General features: G+C 39.6%; 1 protein-coding gene across 2 annotated transcripts in view; it reads left to right on the top strand.

The window, feature by feature from the left end:
• Window positions 1–1,516: 1,516 nt before the first annotated feature.
• rabgap1 (RAB GTPase activating protein 1) overlaps window positions 1,517–18,283 on the top strand; it is a 33,161-nt gene continuing 16,394 nt past the window's right edge. Inside the window, exons 1-14 of one of the 2 annotated variants that reach the window (XM_079582563.1) lie at window positions 1,517–1,649; window positions 5,925–6,132; window positions 7,487–7,516; window positions 8,067–8,301; window positions 8,982–9,195; window positions 9,261–9,435; window positions 9,841–9,998; window positions 10,778–10,888; window positions 11,315–11,381; window positions 11,450–11,552; window positions 11,656–11,825; window positions 11,890–12,058; window positions 12,886–12,979; window positions 14,927–15,077. In XM_079582563.1, the coding sequence (XP_079438689.1) occupies window positions 5,980–6,132; window positions 7,487–7,516; window positions 8,067–8,301; window positions 8,982–9,195; window positions 9,261–9,435; window positions 9,841–9,998; window positions 10,778–10,888; window positions 11,315–11,381; window positions 11,450–11,552; window positions 11,656–11,825; window positions 11,890–12,058; window positions 12,886–12,979; window positions 14,927–15,077 (1,830 nt within the window). In that variant the 5' untranslated portion in view covers window positions 1,517–1,649; window positions 5,925–5,979. The remainder of the gene's footprint in view (window positions 1,650–5,924; window positions 6,133–7,486; window positions 7,517–8,066; window positions 8,302–8,981; window positions 9,196–9,260; window positions 9,436–9,840; window positions 9,999–10,777; window positions 10,889–11,314; window positions 11,382–11,449; window positions 11,553–11,655; window positions 11,826–11,889; window positions 12,059–12,885; window positions 12,980–14,926; window positions 15,078–18,283) is intronic. The other variant, XM_079582564.1, reaches the window with a different exon arrangement.

Raw genomic sequence — 18,283 nt, 5'->3', positions numbered from 1 at the left:
GTAATATAATGAAATTTTGATAATTTGACGGACTTCTTGTTCTGTTCATTTCATGACTTGTTTACAAGATACCGTTAACGTGGCTCTGTGGCATCCTGTCATTGTGCTGCACTATGAATGATGAACATGACAGTAAGCAATTTACCAAATTGCATGCTACAATAAAACAAATATGATTGTCAAATCTCTCATTGTCTTCTTTGCAGTTATTTATGATTAACTTAGCCTTTCGTTTGGGCTTGTTTGTAAATGTTTATTTGCTGAAGTATGCATGTTGCGAAGAATATGCCAAACATACATAAAATAAGTAAATAAATAATACAACAGAGTCCACCTTTCAATTGTAACATTAAAAGTGAAAGGTTTCTTGAAGAATATTAAGCAGATCTTAACTATTTTAACCTTTTTCACATTAAACCACCCATCCATTTTCTTCCGCTTTATCCAGGGCCGGGTTGCAGAGGCAGCAGTCTGAGCAGAGATGGTCAGACTTCCCCATCCACGCACACTTCCTCCAGCTGTTCTGGGAGGATCCCGAGGCAACACCAGGCCAGCGGCTCTACTCCGAGCTCCACCCCATCTCTAAGGGTGCATCCAGCCACCCTGTGAAGGAAGGTCATTTCAGCCTCTCCAAACTCCTCCCAGACCCAAGGTTTTGCCTCTGCAACCACACAAGCTGCAGGAGTGGCACGGATGGCATGCCGGTATCTGTCAGCTGCCTCCGGAGTCCTACAAGCCAACAAGGCCAGGTAGGACTCCTTCTCCAGCTTGACGCCATCCCTTACTTCCGGCTGCCACTACTTTTTAGTGGCAACAGAGACTGATGATTCAGGCCTGGGATCCAAATCTGGTTCAGAGGGCAGAGTCCTAGGGCCTAGTCCCCTAGTTTGAGATTATGAGTGCAAACTACACAGATCTACCATGTTAACGGCTTGCCTGGATGTGTGGAGAGGCTTGGCCTGTTAGCCTTTAACCAGGGAAATAACAGCCCACAGAAAAAAAATAAAAAAATAAAAATAATAATAATGTTTTTAAAGAAAGAAAAGGAAACAAAAAAGTCTACAAACCTATCCCATAAACAATAGGTTTAGGCTACTTCTAATTTGATATGACTATACAACCAATAGGTGGCGCCCTTTGGCCATTGGGCTGGAAAAAAAAAAAAAAAAAAAGTAAACAAAGCTAAACTAAAACAAACCCAACTAATCAGGCAAGCACGATGTTTCGAGACTAAATATTATTTTATTATTTGTAAACTTCACTATATATCCTTCCATTGCCTATTAATTTGATTCTGAAAACACTTTTGTTAAAAGTTGTTTGTTTTGTTTTTGCATTTAAACAGTATATTACTTAGCCTGGTGGGCTGAACTAGTGTGAACCAATGTGTACTGTCGACTCTCTGGTCTACGATGTCCACTCCCGTCTGCTTCATGGATCTATAATAGTATCGTATAGTATCGCTCGCATGTATTCAGATAAACTGCCAACGCCTTTCTTTCTCACAGCTGACAGGCGCATGCGCAGTGTGGTGTCAGCGGGTTGTGTTTACAGCTCGGCTGACTGGGATGCAGTTGGCTGCTGATGATACGGGAAAAGTGCAATGTTTTGCCAACATCAGTGGGAATAAACGCATCTGTGGGGAAAAGGTAAACTCGTTGTTGCAACATTTACACTGCTTAACTTGTATATGACAACTCTGAGAAACTATAAAATACCCGTTAAGGTAGCATTGCTAGCACCTGCTAGCAAGCTGCTCCAGTGAGCTATACATAGTGGCCTACATCACTGGCTTTTACAACGATCTTTGAACGATTAACTGCTTGCACATGCCAGCTATTGGTGACATTTTCATAAGATTTGTTTCTGAAAAACAACGCACTGTTTACCGCGTTGTGTGCTGTGTCCTGTGCTTGCTCAGCTGTCATCGATGATGGCTGTATAGTGTTAGCTATCAAAGCTAACATTTTACACTAAGCGTTAGTTTAACTTAGCAGTACGCTGAACCACCTTTGTAATATTTGTAATGGAGTACAAAGCATATGTCATATCGTGCCTTTGCTCTTTGGATCTGTCTGAGGCTTGTGTCAAGTTGATACAAACAGGTGTTTCTCGGGCCCTGATAGTGGCGCAGGTGAGGTCGAAGAGAATCCTGACAGATGTAGTAGAACATGATAATACAGAGACAGGAGTAAAAGCATTATGCCTTAGGGATCCATTAGCTCCTGTGGTGATGACTACAGTTACGGAATCGTGACTGCCACTAATGAACAGACAGACCACATTTTTATTTTCATACGAGTGGAAATAGATGTGTTGTCTCTCAGTTCTAATGTTTGATAGGTACATACAAGCCTTTAGGTAGAGACGAGGCATAGCCATGTTCAAGTCAAAACGGAACATTTTATTTTCCTCCCACCAGAAACATATAGGCATACAAAGGTTCCTACCCAGCCTATTACTACATACTGTAAGAGTAGACCTATTGAACAAATGCATTTGTGTCTTGTGTAAATAAGTCTAGAACCCTTTTGTTGTCTAGTCTAGTTGTGAAACTGCTTAGAAACTCCTTTGAAAGATTCAGATGGAAGCAAAAGTTAAGAATCAGTCTGGACCACAACGAGATATTTAAGATCAATGCTGTCCATCATTGCAATACAAATAATCTAGGCACATGGTCTCACTATATTTGATCTGTGGCATCTTTATAAAGCCAAGACAAAAAAATATCAGGTTAAGTTTTCTTGAATTGTGCTCTTGAAATGATTGGTCATGTTTTTTTTTGTTTTTGTTTTTTTCCCCATCATTCACCACTTGGTTTCCTCTTGTACAGAGGTACTATTGAGCTTTACTCTGTCAGTGACAAAAATCCTTTCTGTTATTTCTTTAGGAAATTCATTTTAATCATAGAAGTTGTATTTTGGCGTTGAACTTTATTGTCTTTAGCACACTAAGGTTGCTGCATTAAAAACACAGACTTGATTTGTTGCAACTTGCAAGTAGGGTTATATCATTTTGATAAAATACTTAATTGCATTTTTTATTAGTCTGACTCTGACCTGTGTTTAACCAGGAAAATCCCATTGATATTTCAGAATCTTTTTTTCCGGGGAATTCCAGGGGATCCTATTGTACATATGTTTAAGTGGTGGGGGAAATTGGAGCAACCGAAGGAAACCTTGGAAAGAAACTGAAAGACTGACTGTGATAGGACTGGTGTAAATGGTGAGAGAGTGATAGTTTCCTGAATATAGTAGTATAATAGTGATAGTATAACATCAACCTGTCCAGGGACTGCGGGTGGAAATTAGCATTTTTGCTATAACCTGACACATGCCATCTCTTCTTTTTTAGACAAATGTTTTTTTTAGTCTTTGTGCGTTGTCCCTGATCCAGTAAAAAAAATAGAATCCCAAAATTCAAATTCACATGGGGTGTGTGTGTCCCAGGCCTTTTAATTAAGACTGGAGTTGCCCTATATGTCTAAAAGTACACCAAAAGTCTTAATTGTACTTAAGACTTTTAGAGAAGACTTCCATGGCACGGTGGCACAGCGGTTAGCAGCTAGAAGGTCCTGGATTTGATCTCGAGGCCGGAGTGAGCCTTTTTGTGGAATGTGGAGTATGCATGTTCTCTCCATGTCTGTGTAGGTTTCCTCCGGTTGCTCTGGTTACTCCTACCAGTAAAAACACATATTGATATTGTTGTTAATTTGTGGCTTCTTACGACTGTTTCCTTTTTATATTTTGTTTTGTCTGTTGAAACTAACTAAAGGCCATGTCGATTAGACTCAAAAAAGGCCTGAAGGCTTGATTTCTTTGTGGCTGTGATGTCTTGCCAACTGAGGTGCACACAGGGCTCAGCTGGCAGCCTTGCAGTCTATTCAGCTGAGAGTAAAGACGAGGTCGGATAAAGAAGACCTACATGTGACGAAATGGCAGATGAAATAAAGGTGATAAGGACCAGCTTTAAGAAATCACAAATAACAACTGGTTATAGACCTTGAGACGTGTTGTCAGCGTCTCTAACCAGCTGTTATATGGCGTACATGTATGTCATTACAATTCATAAGGGACATGTAGAGCTGTGTATTGCATCATGTTTGACTTGAAGTTCATAAGGTGTTGCTATTGAATCTTATTATGAACTTACTGAGTTCAGCACCAATCTGGTTTGTTTTGTATTTCTGACTTATTCACGGTGTTTCTGTGTCGTCTCTAATGAAGGGCCATTCCATGTCAAATGCATCCTGCCTGCATGACCATCTCGGATTTGCTTCAAACTTGGCCTGATTGTTGTTGTTATACCGTATTGTGCGCTAACTTTGGAGTTAATTAGACTTCATGAATTTTGCAAAATGCTAAGCTTCAGCTTTAAGGGCTTAACTGTTTGCTTCTATTTGCAGCATCTTTTAATATAAAATTGTTTCTATAATGTCTGCTACTGTCTTTTTAATGTCTACATTTTATTTAAAGGTGCGTTTTGCATCTTTTATGCAAAAAAACAAACAAGTTGAGCTCGGTGCCCTTGCTTTGCATCCTGGAGGCCTCTATGACGCTCCTGAGTAAATAGACCATGGACACAGTTCCATCTGCAGTGAAAACCTCCCAGAAACCTAAAAACAATTGAGAGTCAAATGCACACTAATATTAACTCTTTTTTGCTCAATAAGTTGCTTAGTGCACCTTGAAACAACTTTGAAAAAAAGCATTAGAAAATATTTGCTCACATGAGGGCACAGAAAAGTTCCAAGTCAAACTGCAGATAACATTATGATGAGGCCTGTCTTGGCAGTTGTTGGGGCTTTTGTTGAAATAGCCAAGGAAGGTGGGTGACAAAGCCACTTTAGGGTGTGCACATGCAGGGTTTTCCTCTTCTAAATAGGACCTTCAACATTCCAAACTTACTGGCAAATCAAAAAGTAACAATGTAGAATTGCCACTCATTTTCTTTTGTTGTTGTGCCGTTGCTGTGATGGAATGCACTCAGACCATAGACTGTAAAATTAAGAATGGACTTCTTCCTGTACCCACAAGGAAATGGCGGTTGGCTTCGGAAGTTCCTGGCTCCGATGGACTTTCCATTCAAACTTTTTTGCCCCTCTTTATGTCATTACTGAAGATTAAGGTACATTTTATTGCCCCCACAGAGAAATGTGTCCTCTGCATTTGACCCATCTCTTGATGATAGCTCTGGGCAGGGAGTTGGGACCCATCTCCAGATGTGTTTCCAGGCTCCACACACGGGGTTATCAATCTTACCTCTGTTTGTCTTAACACAGCATGTATCTGTTTGCTATTTTTATTTTCACCCTATTCTTGATAATTGAGCTATATCGAAAAACTCGGCCAAATTGCTAGCATGAACGAGCTTCAGCTAGCCCGCACTGAACGCTATGGGGGAAGCCTCGCTCCCTCAGTCCATTTTTTTATTTTACAGTCTATGGATCTGACATGCCTGTGACATCGCACACATAAAGTAAGACAATGTAAACTATAGAGATTGTATATTGAGAATGCCCGATTCAGTAGTGACTGCAAAGTTGCTCAGTATGAAGTTATGCTAAACTGTGGAAGAGGTTGGTTTTAACTTCAACCTTTGCCTGTTCAAATAGTACATTATTATTATATTATTAGTACATTATTACTTTATTATTGAAATATCCTGTTTTGATTTACATAATTTGAAATAAAGACATCCATCAATCAATCAACAAACTTTCTGTGTCAACCACAAGTAGAGCAGTCATAAGCACAGAAATTATAACCTCGAATCTGTCGCGCTCAGTGGCATCACAGGCAGACTAAACACACTTATCCCCTAAACATAATCAATCTGTTCTGCATAATAGAAGTACCCAGATATGCTCTCCACATCTCCTCATCACATCAGCATTTTTTTGTGTTTATTTGTTCATTTTCCAGGTGATTTTGCTCATCATCCCCACATCCTACGTGCCTGACTTTAACTGACGCTGCCATGGATGACAAGGGCTCGGTGGGGAAGATAAGCGTGTCTTCAGACTCCGTATCCACGCTCAACAGTGAGGACTTTGTGCTTGTGTCCCGGCTGGGAGACGACACCCCTTCATCCACTCATAATGGTAGTGACGATGAAAAGACGGGACTTAAGGTAAGGCAGTTTTAGGCACCTGTGCAGAAATAGATTTATTTACACATTCGTTAAAGTCTTAAATGGTGCCTTCAGTGCCTGTGATGTCCAGGACAAGAAGCAAGTTATTGTCAATTTAATGCATACGTGTTTGTATTCACACGTTTTATTCCTTTGCCTACTTCTATTTAAGAATAGTTAATATAGAAATCATTACAGAAAGTAGTTTAAAGCCAAGGCGCTTATCCCTTGTACTGCACAGTATTTGCTTTTTCACATCTAATATAGCTTTATTTCTTCACTCATTTGTGTCTTTTCACCTGCATTTTATTCTGACATGCAAAAATTAATACTAACCCATTTCCCTTGTTGTGTTCTATTAATTGTAATCACATTCCTCTTGAGAGTTGTTCTGACTGTATTTAAATATTTGTTTTGGCTTGTTTGGTTAGGGTTTGTCAGTGTTTTAGATCAGTGCATCTGGGCCACAACCTTTTTCCTCAGTGAATTCTAGCCAGTGGACACACCAGCACCCAGCGGTGTTTTCCAAATCTAAAACAGAATACCTCACTGATCCCCAAAGGGAAATGCCTTTTGTTTCAGACAGTATTGTGAGTGCGACAGAGAGAGATGAAATCTTTGAGTTAGAATAAAAAAAAAAAACATTGCAATGTTGGTTCATGTAAAAATGACATTTACATTAACATTAACCATCTCGATTTCGAGGAGGTGCTCATGTCCAGGTACAATAAATTGACTGTCCAGCACAATACAGAAAGATTTAAATATACAAATATAATATGAAATATACTGAAATGTCATCTTTATCTAAATTTCTTTTAATCTTGTTTCTATGAATCCAGAGGCTTTCTTTTTTTTCTTTTGACCCGCTGTGAAGCTGTGGAGACTCAGAGGTCGGGAATCAGAGTTTTTAAATCTTTTTAGCTTTATAGGCGAAAACTGAGTTACGACACTATTTGCGGAAGAATCATTGTTTCCTCTATTTCATCAGGCAAAACACTAAGAATCTTCTCTTCTTTTCAATGTCGGACCGAAAGTGCACTGAAATATGTGTATCCACAAGGTGGCGCCAGACACTTATTCTGTAATGCGCTTCCTCATAGAACAGTAAATCGCAGCAGCTTGTGGCAGAAGTATGCAAGTGTAGTTAAGTGTGACTCATCTGCGAGAAGGAGCCGCTGTTTACTGACAGTGGTTGTTTGTTTTTCTACATGTTTGCAAAATCACACCCATTCCCCTCCAGTCATTTCAGAGATCACGTTTTGGTTTTGACCGGCATATTCTCCCCACCTTTCAGTCAGGCCATCCTAAGAGAGGGAAGCCAGTGTGTCTAAACTCTATATTTGTTGTGCAGGTGAATTCTGAGGAAGGGGTCAGCTTTAAGGTCAGTTTCTTTGCTTCCAGCCCTCTCTTCTCCTCCTTCTCTAGTCTGTATGTCCTTTCTGTGATGTTGCACTGTGGTGAATCACTGTGACTGGTGCTTGTTTATCTGGTGGCTGTTGACTGTAGGTAGCTTGCACATCCTAGGATCCTAGTTGACTTAGAGGTAAATGCTTCAATCTGGCTGTAACTTTACTGTAGCCTTGGCTTTAAGCTGATGCAAAAAGAAATTCAGTCTATTACAGTTGCACCCTTTTGTAGATAAAAAAAAGCTTTTGTGAAAACGGTTTTGCTTTATGTTTTTGATCAAATAATCACATACAAAATAATCGTCTGTTCCTCCTATTCTCTTGTAGCGGCCATGCAATGATTTCCTGCTCTAATCGTTAATTCAACACACAGCAGCCTCTTGTTCTTGTCCTTTGACAGCTCACTGGGATAACTTTACTTGAATACATTTTTTACTTATTAATCACCAAACTATATTATGCTGTGAAATGTGTCTTTTTCTTGTTTTGGATGACCTTCTGTCTCTGTTGAACACTTGTATCCAGATTGTGGGAAATGGGAGTGAGCAGCAGCTGCAGAGGGAGCTAGAGGACGTCCTGATGGACCCATCTGTAGTGGACACAGGAAGGGGAACAGACACGGGCACGGAAGGCCTCAGTGGACCCTTCCCCATGTCCCCTGTTCCACCAGGCGCGGACCCCTTAAGCACAAGCCCACCCAAAATAGCTCTTCCAGTCCAGACAGCTCAGGAAAGTGAGCTGAATGAAAGGTCGTATCGAGGTCAGCAATTACATTCTAATTGGACCCTTTATATCATTTGATCATACGTTCAAACATTTGTTTGATTACTTTGATGCTGATCTATCACCTAAAGAAGGCATTATATGTTAGACACTAGGAGACAATATATCGATTTACTGATATATCGCGATCATTTGCGGGACGATACGATACCTTTTTATTCTGATATCGATACTTTTGACAATATCATGCATATTAATGAGGCAGTAATGTCAATAGGGGCCAACAGTGATCATTAAGTCAGAAAAGCAGGGGGCAGCACTACAGTTTTAACCACTTGGATCAAACACAAATAAATTACTTTGAATGATTTTTTTGATAATTATAAATAATTTGGGGTCTTTTTTAAATAGGACTGGGGTTTCTTGTTTATTTAGATATAAATGTAGTCACTGACAGATCTATAGACCCATTTTCAGTGTGTAAGTCAGGGATCGTTTTTATATATAATATAATATAAATTGATTATCACAGTATCGGCGTATCGTGAGATAATTGTTGTCGTCAGCCATGTATCGCGTATCGCATCTAAACGTGAGGTACTCAGATGATCCCGCCCCTATTAGACACACATGTCAGTTCATATTCTGGTCCTATAGTTGTCATGTAACAGTCAAAGAGGTTGAGGCCAGTACATCTCAAAAATATGTGCTTTGCAGGTGATGAGTCGTCATCAGAAGGTAGCCCCATCAGTCCTATCCCCGATGAGGACAGCATTGTGTTTAGCCAGCTGACTTACCTCGGGTGCGCTTCAGTGAATGCCCCTCGCAGTGAGGTTGAGGCTCTCCGCATGATGAGCATCCTCCGGGGGCAGTGCCAACTTCCCCTGGACGTCACACTGTCTGTGCCAGGAGTCTCCGAAGGCATAGTCAGGTACGCCACATTTATCTATACAAAACTAGCAAAGAAATACTCCTGTCCTTCTCTTCATCCGACAGATTATTAGACCCAAACAACAGCACTGAGATTGCCAACTACCCTATCTATAAGATTCTCTTTTGTGTGCGAGGCCATGATGGGACACCTGAGAGTGACTGTTTTGCTTTTACTGAGAGCCATTACAATGCTGAGATCTTCAGGATTCATGTATTTCGCTGCCAAATCCAGGAGGCGGTAAGAGACTCTTCTTCTTGTCCCTTCATCTTTCATATGTGGCAGAAAGCAGGAATTTTTTTTAGTTCAGAACAAATGGAAAATACCAAATATTCTGTATTATTTACCAATTATGGGTGTATTGATACATATACACTGTGATGTATCAATAACGTCATAAACTTTATATACAGCAATGTCTACATATGCTGCTACTGCTGAAGTTAATAATCATCCCCTTGTTGATAAATTGACATTGGATTTGGAATAAAAGCAGAATAAACAACGAACAAAGCATATAAAGATGTCTTTAAAGCTAGTAAACCATGGCCATATCATGGTTTTACTTGAGGAGAACTGATAAAAATATTTTTTGCACGCTGTGTTTCAGGTAGTTTGTTTTTCTCCCGTTTTTTATGTGTGCAGGTTAGTCGGATACTGTACAGCTTTGCCACTGCGTTTCGGCGGTCGGCTAAGAAGGCAGTGTTGTCTCAACAGGCGGCACCCCTCACCCCTGACAGTGACCTCTTCACCTTCACTGTCAGCCTCGAAATTAAAGAGGATGATGGGAAGGGGACCTTCAGGTAGGTTTAACTCCTCAACATAGTCCTAATGCTGCATGCTTTGTTTCATGCAAACATTCCCAGTTTCAAATTTCAAATGTTTGTCATTGGTCTTACAGATGAAATAGTAATAATCAGGAAATAATAAAAATGCAGGGGACTTATTAAGCACTTTTACAGACTCTCAAAGTTGTCTTACATTTTTTTTGAATATATTGTATTTATTGTTTTATTGTCAGTTCTCTTTGTTTCCTCCCACTTGAATAGAGAATATTCTCTGGTGCAAGAAGATAAATGTTCATTCATCCATTGTTCTTCTTGGGCGGGGTCACAGTTTTACTGGCTGCCAGCAATACAAGATATTTTTTGTTCGAAGACGTGTGTAATGTTAACTTTGAGCTGCAATGTGGATTTTTGCAAGTTCTCAATTCCCAGTCCATCTTAAGTTTGAATCCAGACCAGCACCCTTTATTTGGTAGAGGAACTAAATAAGTAGTAATAAGTAATAATTTAATACTGGCTTACAGTTATATTGTTATATTGTTCACTGAGTAGACAGTTTCTCAAAGCCCTGCACAGCACTCATTATTCATTCACCCTGCACTTAATGGTGGTTCGTTACCATTATAGCAACAGCTGCCCTGGGGGTAGACTGACTGAAGCGAGGCTGCTGATCGGCGCTGTTGGCCCTTTCGACCCCCACTAACCCCTCACTCACAGTCTGCATTCACAGGCGAAGTGTCTTGCCCACTGTCATTAATAAGATTTCATAGATCTGTTTTGTTTTTTGTTTTTCTCAGTGCTGTGGTAAAGGATAAAGACAAGCAAAGTTTTAAACTCCGAGCTGGAATGGACAAGAAAATTGTCATTTATGTTCAACAGACGTCTAATAAGGAATTAGCCATTGAAAGGTATGCACTTCAAGATCACAATTGTGACATTTCCTTAACTGAACCAAGGCTTATGATGCTACACCATTGGCTGTTATGTTAGAGTATACTTAATACATTTAAAAATACTGACATTAAGCTTGAAACACAACCATACATAGAGATCCACTGCCCCTCACATTCTCCTGTCAGCTACTTGCTGGCGTTAGTTACAGAATTGATGTGCTTCTGCCTTTATTCCTAAAGGCGATATATCTTACTAAATCAGCTTTGTTTGTTTTTTTATTCATATTATTAATTAGTTTAGTCACACTTTCATGCCAAGTATTATACATGATTTTACTTGTGTATTGTTCACTCCAGGGCATGGTTCTTTTAATATTCAAAATATTCAACTGAGTCACATTTCACATGTCTCCTTTCTCAAAGCTTTGTGTATATTTTCAGGTGTTTTGGTCTCCTGTTAAGTCCAGGGAAAAACGTGAAAAATAGCGATATGCACCTGCTTGACCTGGTGGGTGTCCCAGTGTGTGACTGTCATTCATTGTTCTAACTGTAACTTAGGCTTTTGTTATTCATTAGGAATCCATGGGTAAAAGCTCGGATGGAAAGTCTTACATCATCACAGGAAGTTGGAACCCCAACACACCTCACTTTCAACCTGTGAATGAGGAGACACCAAAAGGTGCAAACTAAAAACACATGGTTCATTTTAGTTTGGTCTTCTTGCGTTCAACATTTCTGTGCAAAGTAATTAATGTGATTGTACTTGAAATTATGTCACACAGATAAATTTATGTACATGACAACTGCAGTGGACCTGGTGATTACTGAGGTAGAAGAACCAGTTCGTTTTTTGCTGGAAACGCGCGTCAGAGTATGTTCTCCAAATGACAGGCTCTTTTGGCCCTTTAGCAAGCGTAGCTACACTGAAACATTCTACCTTAAACTGCGGCAGGTATGGAAAGGCTTTATATTTCTTTGTGTTTTATTTGATTGGAACTGAGTTCTACATCTTTTAGATGGAGCGAAAGGAGCGTAAAAGTCCCTCAGCAGATACACTATATGAGGTTGTCAGTTTGGAAAGTGAAACCGAGAGGGAGAGACGGAAGACCACAGCAAGTCCTGGCATCCTGCTGAGTGGACCGGGGAACATGGTTCCCTCACCTCCTGAGGATGATGAGGAGGAAGGTATGGGACACCATTTGAAGCCTTTGTATACTGTATCTCAAAAATCATTAATAATTATGGCTTAAATAGTCGACTAAATTCATAGAACATCAGCGTTGTTTTATTAGTCTGATATATTTACATTTTTGCTCTACACTATCTTTGGTGTCTGTAAGAGAGCTGTCGATTATCACAGAGAGAAGGGACGGTCTGTGATATTACTACCATCAACAACTGCCAGAGGATGAAAATTACTAGCATGTCAGAAGCTCACTCTGTGGAATATAGGGTGTAAAATGCAGTAAAATTGATATTTACACACAATCCACTGACGGCACACAGCAGACTGGCAGTTGTCCTTGTCCACCCCAGATTTACAGCTTGTATGAACAAAAACCCACCCACCTGAGCCACTAAACGTTTGCAGACTGTTACATTGATATGTTCAGGAACACGCTATCAGTGGTGCGTAGCCCACGCTCACCTCTCCACGCTTTGTCCATCAATTGTCTCTCTCCACCCGGTTCCTACAGATGTATTTTACCGTGTCCGCGCTGCTTTCAGTGTCACCGGAGCTCGAAGCTCGTATCTACCTATGTACTGCACTACAGTGAAGCTGAAAGATCGAATGACTTAAAAATGTTGTGTGGAGGTCAGGACAGTGACATGAGCTGTGTCTGCCATTCACAATTAGACTAAAATTTGAATGTCCACCCCTAAGTTGCATAACATTGATTTTAGCTATATCAATACAACTGTAGAACATTGACGTGCAGTGTTACTTGACAAATTAGCCCATATATAATTTTGAATTATAATTTGTCTTTGTGGTCTCGCTTATCTGCCAGATAATGATGAACCTTTGCTGAGTGGTTCTGGCGATGTGTCAAAGGAGTGTGCGGAGAAGATCCTGGAAACATGGGGAGATCTGCTTTCGAAGTGGTAGGATGGCTTAACTTTTCAAACAGAATTCTTACAGAATTATTATTGATTCTTTTTTTTCTTCATGTCTTCAAACTTCAAACGGTGTAAAACTGAAAGGCTGTGGGATTGAAGTGTCCCCGGTGATGGCGATGTTTGTAATGAGAGAAAGTGTGGTTAAAACAGTCAAAGCAGGTCCCCGGTCTGGATCAAGTTTGCAGAATGATTATGCAGCCATGTTCCCTCACCAAAATGCAAGGAAAAAACATCTGAAAAAGTCACATATTATTAACAGCTGGTCAGAGGGCTGCAGCCCTTTCGAAATATCTAAAAATATTGTGACTTGACCACAGAATCATCAAATGTTTTGTTGCCAATAGCCAGCAGGGTCGTAAAGAAGTGAAATGACGAGACAAACGCAAAGTAACTGTTCAGAAGTACAAGGTGCTTAATGTGAGAAAAGTGTAAACCACTCCTGATGAAGGCACATAAGCTAAGATGTTTAGACTGGATCAGGAATGAGCTAATGACAGATCTTTCAAAGGTTTTATGGACGGATGAATCAGAGTGACTCTGGATGGACTTTGTCCATCCAGAGTCCTCTAAGAACTGGCAGGAGGTTCATTTTCAATTCAACTTGAACTTGTAGTCCAACTAATGCATCTTTAATGATACCTGCCCACCCCAGTGACCCTCCTCCATCTTTCTGGCCCCAAAGTCAGAGTAGAGCATTATGCCCTTTACTTTACCCATTCATCAGTCCATCCAGAGTCACTCTGATTCATCAGTCCATAAAACCTTTGAAGCATCTGTCTTTAGATCATTCCTGGACCAGTCTAAACATCTTAGCCTATGTGTCTTGATCAATGGTGGTTGCATTTACACTTTTCTCACATTGGCAACGTCTCAGCGCTGAACACCTTGTACTTCTGGACACTTCAGAGCAGTTACAGCTGCTGATAAATGACAGCACTGGTAAATAATGGAATCCTGATGGTTTTATGCTTGATTTTGGACAGTTGCTTTGTGTTTTTCTTGTCATCTCACTTCTTGCGACCCTGCTGGCTATTGGCAACAAAACATTTGATGGTTCTATGGTCCAGTCCCAATGATATTTAAATAGGGCTGCATCCCTCTGACCAGCTATTAACAATTTGTCATGTGTTCCATTTTGATGATAATTCTGCACACTTGATCCACACCGTGGACCTGCTTTGACTGCTTTAACCACACTTTCTCTCATTACAAACATCGCCATCACCTGGGACACTTCAATCCAACAGCCTTTCAGTTTTACACCGTTTGAATAATGCGTAATATTTCTGCAATGCATGCAGTGTATGTTTAAACATTGTGGAATTACAGAACAGTTCTGCGTAAATCTGTGCTTTTGTTTGTACTTCTTTTATTTATGTTTTTCAAACCAAGAGTTGCTTAACTTTCCACGTGCATCAGATAAAAGAGTTTCATGGAGCATACATTTATTTAGCTGTAAAATGATGCTTTCCCCTGCCAGTTTGCCATGCTTTATCCAGATGGCAGGGTGAGCCCCCTTAATAAACCCATCAAAAAGACTCCCATCAGTCCGTATGACCCAGGAGATGGACTGTCAGTGGACCAGACTTTGCATCATTATCACAAAATAGAGCCATGAGCACTCTTTCCAAATAAAATCTAAATATATAATCGAAGCTAAGATGTGCTTGACCACCCGTCAGCTGGCCATAGAAGGAATTTAGGCCACATCGTATTACTTATCTTAATATCTTTAAACTATTTCATTAAACAGAAATACTCCAGACATCTAGATAGATATATTGAGACAATTCACTATGTAGGCCGTCAGTGTCTGTCTGACTCAATTTCTCAGACTTTGGTTATTACAATTTTTACTCATGAAGTGATTAAGGTTACATTTCTCTAAGCATTAGCGTCATTTCAGTGTTTTCTTTTTGTGTTTAATTCAAGGCACATGAATTTGTCAGTGCGTCCCAGACAGCTGCCGGCTCTGGTGCGTAATGGCATCCCTGAAGCTCTTCGAGGGGAGGTTTGGCAGCTCCTGGCAGGCTGCCATAACAATGATCACCTGGTTGAAGAATATCGTACTCTAATTACAAAGGTAGGAGTTGGTTATTATTTCTTTCTCTCCCATTTACATGATTACGTAAATCATGCATTCATATTGCTTTTATTAGATTTCACAAAACCGCTCTTGTTGGGGATTTGGTTTGTGTTTTGAAAGAACAAGCTTTTGGTGCTCCCTCTGGCATTCCTTTAATAACATTTTTTTATCTATCATGTGTTTCAAACTTGTGATTGGCCACATTGGTCTGACTAGTTATACGAGGCACAAGTTACGTAAAAGAAAGACTAAATATACAAAACATCCTGTAAACTAATTGGGAAGTTATTAATGTTACAAATATATACTTTGTTCTTAGGCTACAGTTTGTGCTTATTTCTTTTACAGGATTCATTTTAAGTTTGCTTCCGTTTGCTTGTGTAAATGTGATAAATAATTATGTGTAATTAGACATATTTTGCTTGAGCTCAACAATATTGCTTTTGCCTTTGCTTTTTTGCTTCAACCTGCACTATTACGGTCATATGACAAGTTACATAATTTATTAAATACCAAAAAATCCTTAATCAACTGCATAATTCCTTGTAATAAACACTAAACTGGTGACTGCACACATGGAATCACATCATTATACATTAAGACCTTTATTACTGCTGTTGCTGCTGCTGCTGTGCAGTTAATATTGCTGACATCATTATAGATGACGCTCTCTTCTATAGGCTTCACTGTGCATAGTGTTTTTGTATCTTTCCTACGGCTCTACAATCAATGAAATGTCCTTGTGTTTATTTGATTTAATGTGCTGATTGTCCTAGATAGACTCCAGACTCCTGCCTGTTTGCTTTCTGTTGCTGATTTATTGTTAAGAGATTAGAATTTTCAATCTCAGGATATCATTTTTAAAGACTGATACGTTGTCTAACCCCAATATCTGGGGACTGAGACCTGGGCACTGCCCGGTCCTCAACCCCTGCTTCTGACCTGTTGTTTAGTGGCATTGTGGATTTTTTTTTTTTTAAAGCAGAAAACTTCATCTCATCTCAACATTAATACATTTGAATAAGTCATTCATTCAGTGTTTCATGTGTGTTTTCTTTTGTGCTGATGATGATAATTGAAGCTCTTCTCATTGCATTTTAACATGTGTACCGGTACATGCCATTCTCAGGGGCCAGTCATTTGTATTGTGTAGTTTGTGGCCCTGTCTTTGTGGAGAAATGTGCCGCATGCACACCATGTCCCAGTGAGTGCACCCCTTTGTGTCTCTCTGCATTTGAACTTTGTGAGAGCTATTGAGGGAAGCAGAGCTGTTGGTCTCAGAATTACCCTATTCTGTTCTCATGAAGCCCTTTATGAAGCACTGTACTGTCTGTTGCCAAGTACTACAAGTACTGACACTTACAATTCATCTAGTCACTAGTTCACATCTGATCTCATGAGTTTTGAGTTTGTTTTGTTGAGTTAAGTTTGTTTTTTGTTCTTTTCTATTATACAGATATATATTTTTGACATTTGCTTGCCATTTCTGTTTTAATGGTTAATCAAAAGATAAATTGCTTTTACAATCAGGTTCATAAATAATGGGACATTGACTCAATTCGTATCTTTTTGGCCCAATAAACCACCACAATCGGATGAACGGTGGAAGAATTATATGCGTTTTTATGTGAGCCTCCCACTTTTTAAGGGACCAAAACTAATGGGACAAGTTCCATGGCCAGATGTTTGCTCTTCCCTCATTGTCCCATTTATAAGGAACAGATGAGACGTCCAGTTAATTCCAAGTGTGATATTTGCATTTTACATACTGTTGCGGTTAATTCTTAATATGAATTGAAGAGCTATCACTATCAATGAAGCGAGCCATAATTAGGCTGTAAAATCAAAACAAACCCATTAGAGAGATCGCAAAGATATTAGGCGTGGCTAAATCAACAGTTTGGAACATGATTAAAAAGAAAGAACACACCAGTGAGCTTAACACCACCTAAAGACCCAGAAGACCACAGATGACAAATGTGGTAGATGACCACAGAATTCTTTCCCTGGTGAAGAAACCACTTCACAACAATAGGTCAGATCATATCATGGAGAGTGTTTGTGTGTCAAAGTCAACAATCAAGAGAAGACTTCACCAGAGAGAATACAGATGATTAACCACAAGGTGGAAACCACCTGTGAGCCTCAAAAACAGGAGGCTGAGTAGAGTTTTCCAAAAAAAAAAAGAAAACATCTGAAAAAGCCTTTACAGTTCTGGAACAACATCTTAGGATGAAGAGAAAAATATGGAGAAATAAAGGATGTGCTCATGATCCCACCTCATCAGTGAAACATGGTGGTGCAGCATCATGGCATGGGCTTGTTTGGGCCAATGGTACTGGTTCCCTTGTATTTTTTTTATGATGTGACTGTTGACAAAAGCAGCAGGGTTAATTCTGAAGTGTTTTGGGCAATATTATGTGCTCTTATTCAGCCAAATGCTTTTAACCAATTGGACACTGCTTCGGTGCAGATGGACAATGACCCAAAGCTACTGCAAAAGCCACTAAAGAGCTTTTTAAATCAAAGAAGTGAAATGTTATTCAATGGTCAAGTCAATCGCCACTGAAAGGAAAATGCCCCAAGAACAAGCAGGAACTGAAGACATTTACAGTAGATGCCTGGGAGAGCATCACCTGGGATGAAACCCAGCATCTGGTGATGTCTACACCTTCTAGACTTCAGCCTGTAATTGACTGCAAAGGATTTGCAACCAAATATTGAAAAGGCGCACACACAAATGTAGTTCCTACACCATTCATCTGATTTGGATGTAAATAGCCTCAAACTAAAGCTGAAAGTTTCATTGCAAATCTTTCTTGGTGGTTTATAGAGCCACAAAGATGAGAATTGAGTCGATGTCCTAATATTTATGGACCTGACTGTATTTCCACCACAATTAATATTATTATTATTATTATTATTATTAAAAACATTTATGATGTTTGGTGGATTGTTATTTATTTATTTTCATTTGTAAGTGTTGATGTTTTTGTCCTTTTTGTGCCTGCACAAACTTGTGCCAGCAATTTTCTAGCTGGAAAAATTCTTTTAGAAGCAAAAGTAAAAAAGTTCTGACCTTGTTAAGCATAGAACCATGTTAACAAAGGAGCAAATATATCAGATATAAGATTAAATGAAAATGACCTTGTATTGGGTGTGCTTAAAGAGTTGGAGTTGGAATGGACGGCACCATTGTGCCT

The sequence above is a fragment of the Gobius niger genome (genome assembly GCF_951799975.1).
Source record: "Gobius niger genome assembly, chromosome: 2".
Taxonomy (NCBI): Eukaryota; Metazoa; Chordata; class Actinopteri; order Gobiiformes; family Gobiidae; genus Gobius; species Gobius niger.
This window is presented reverse-complemented; position numbering and strand designations above follow the sequence as displayed.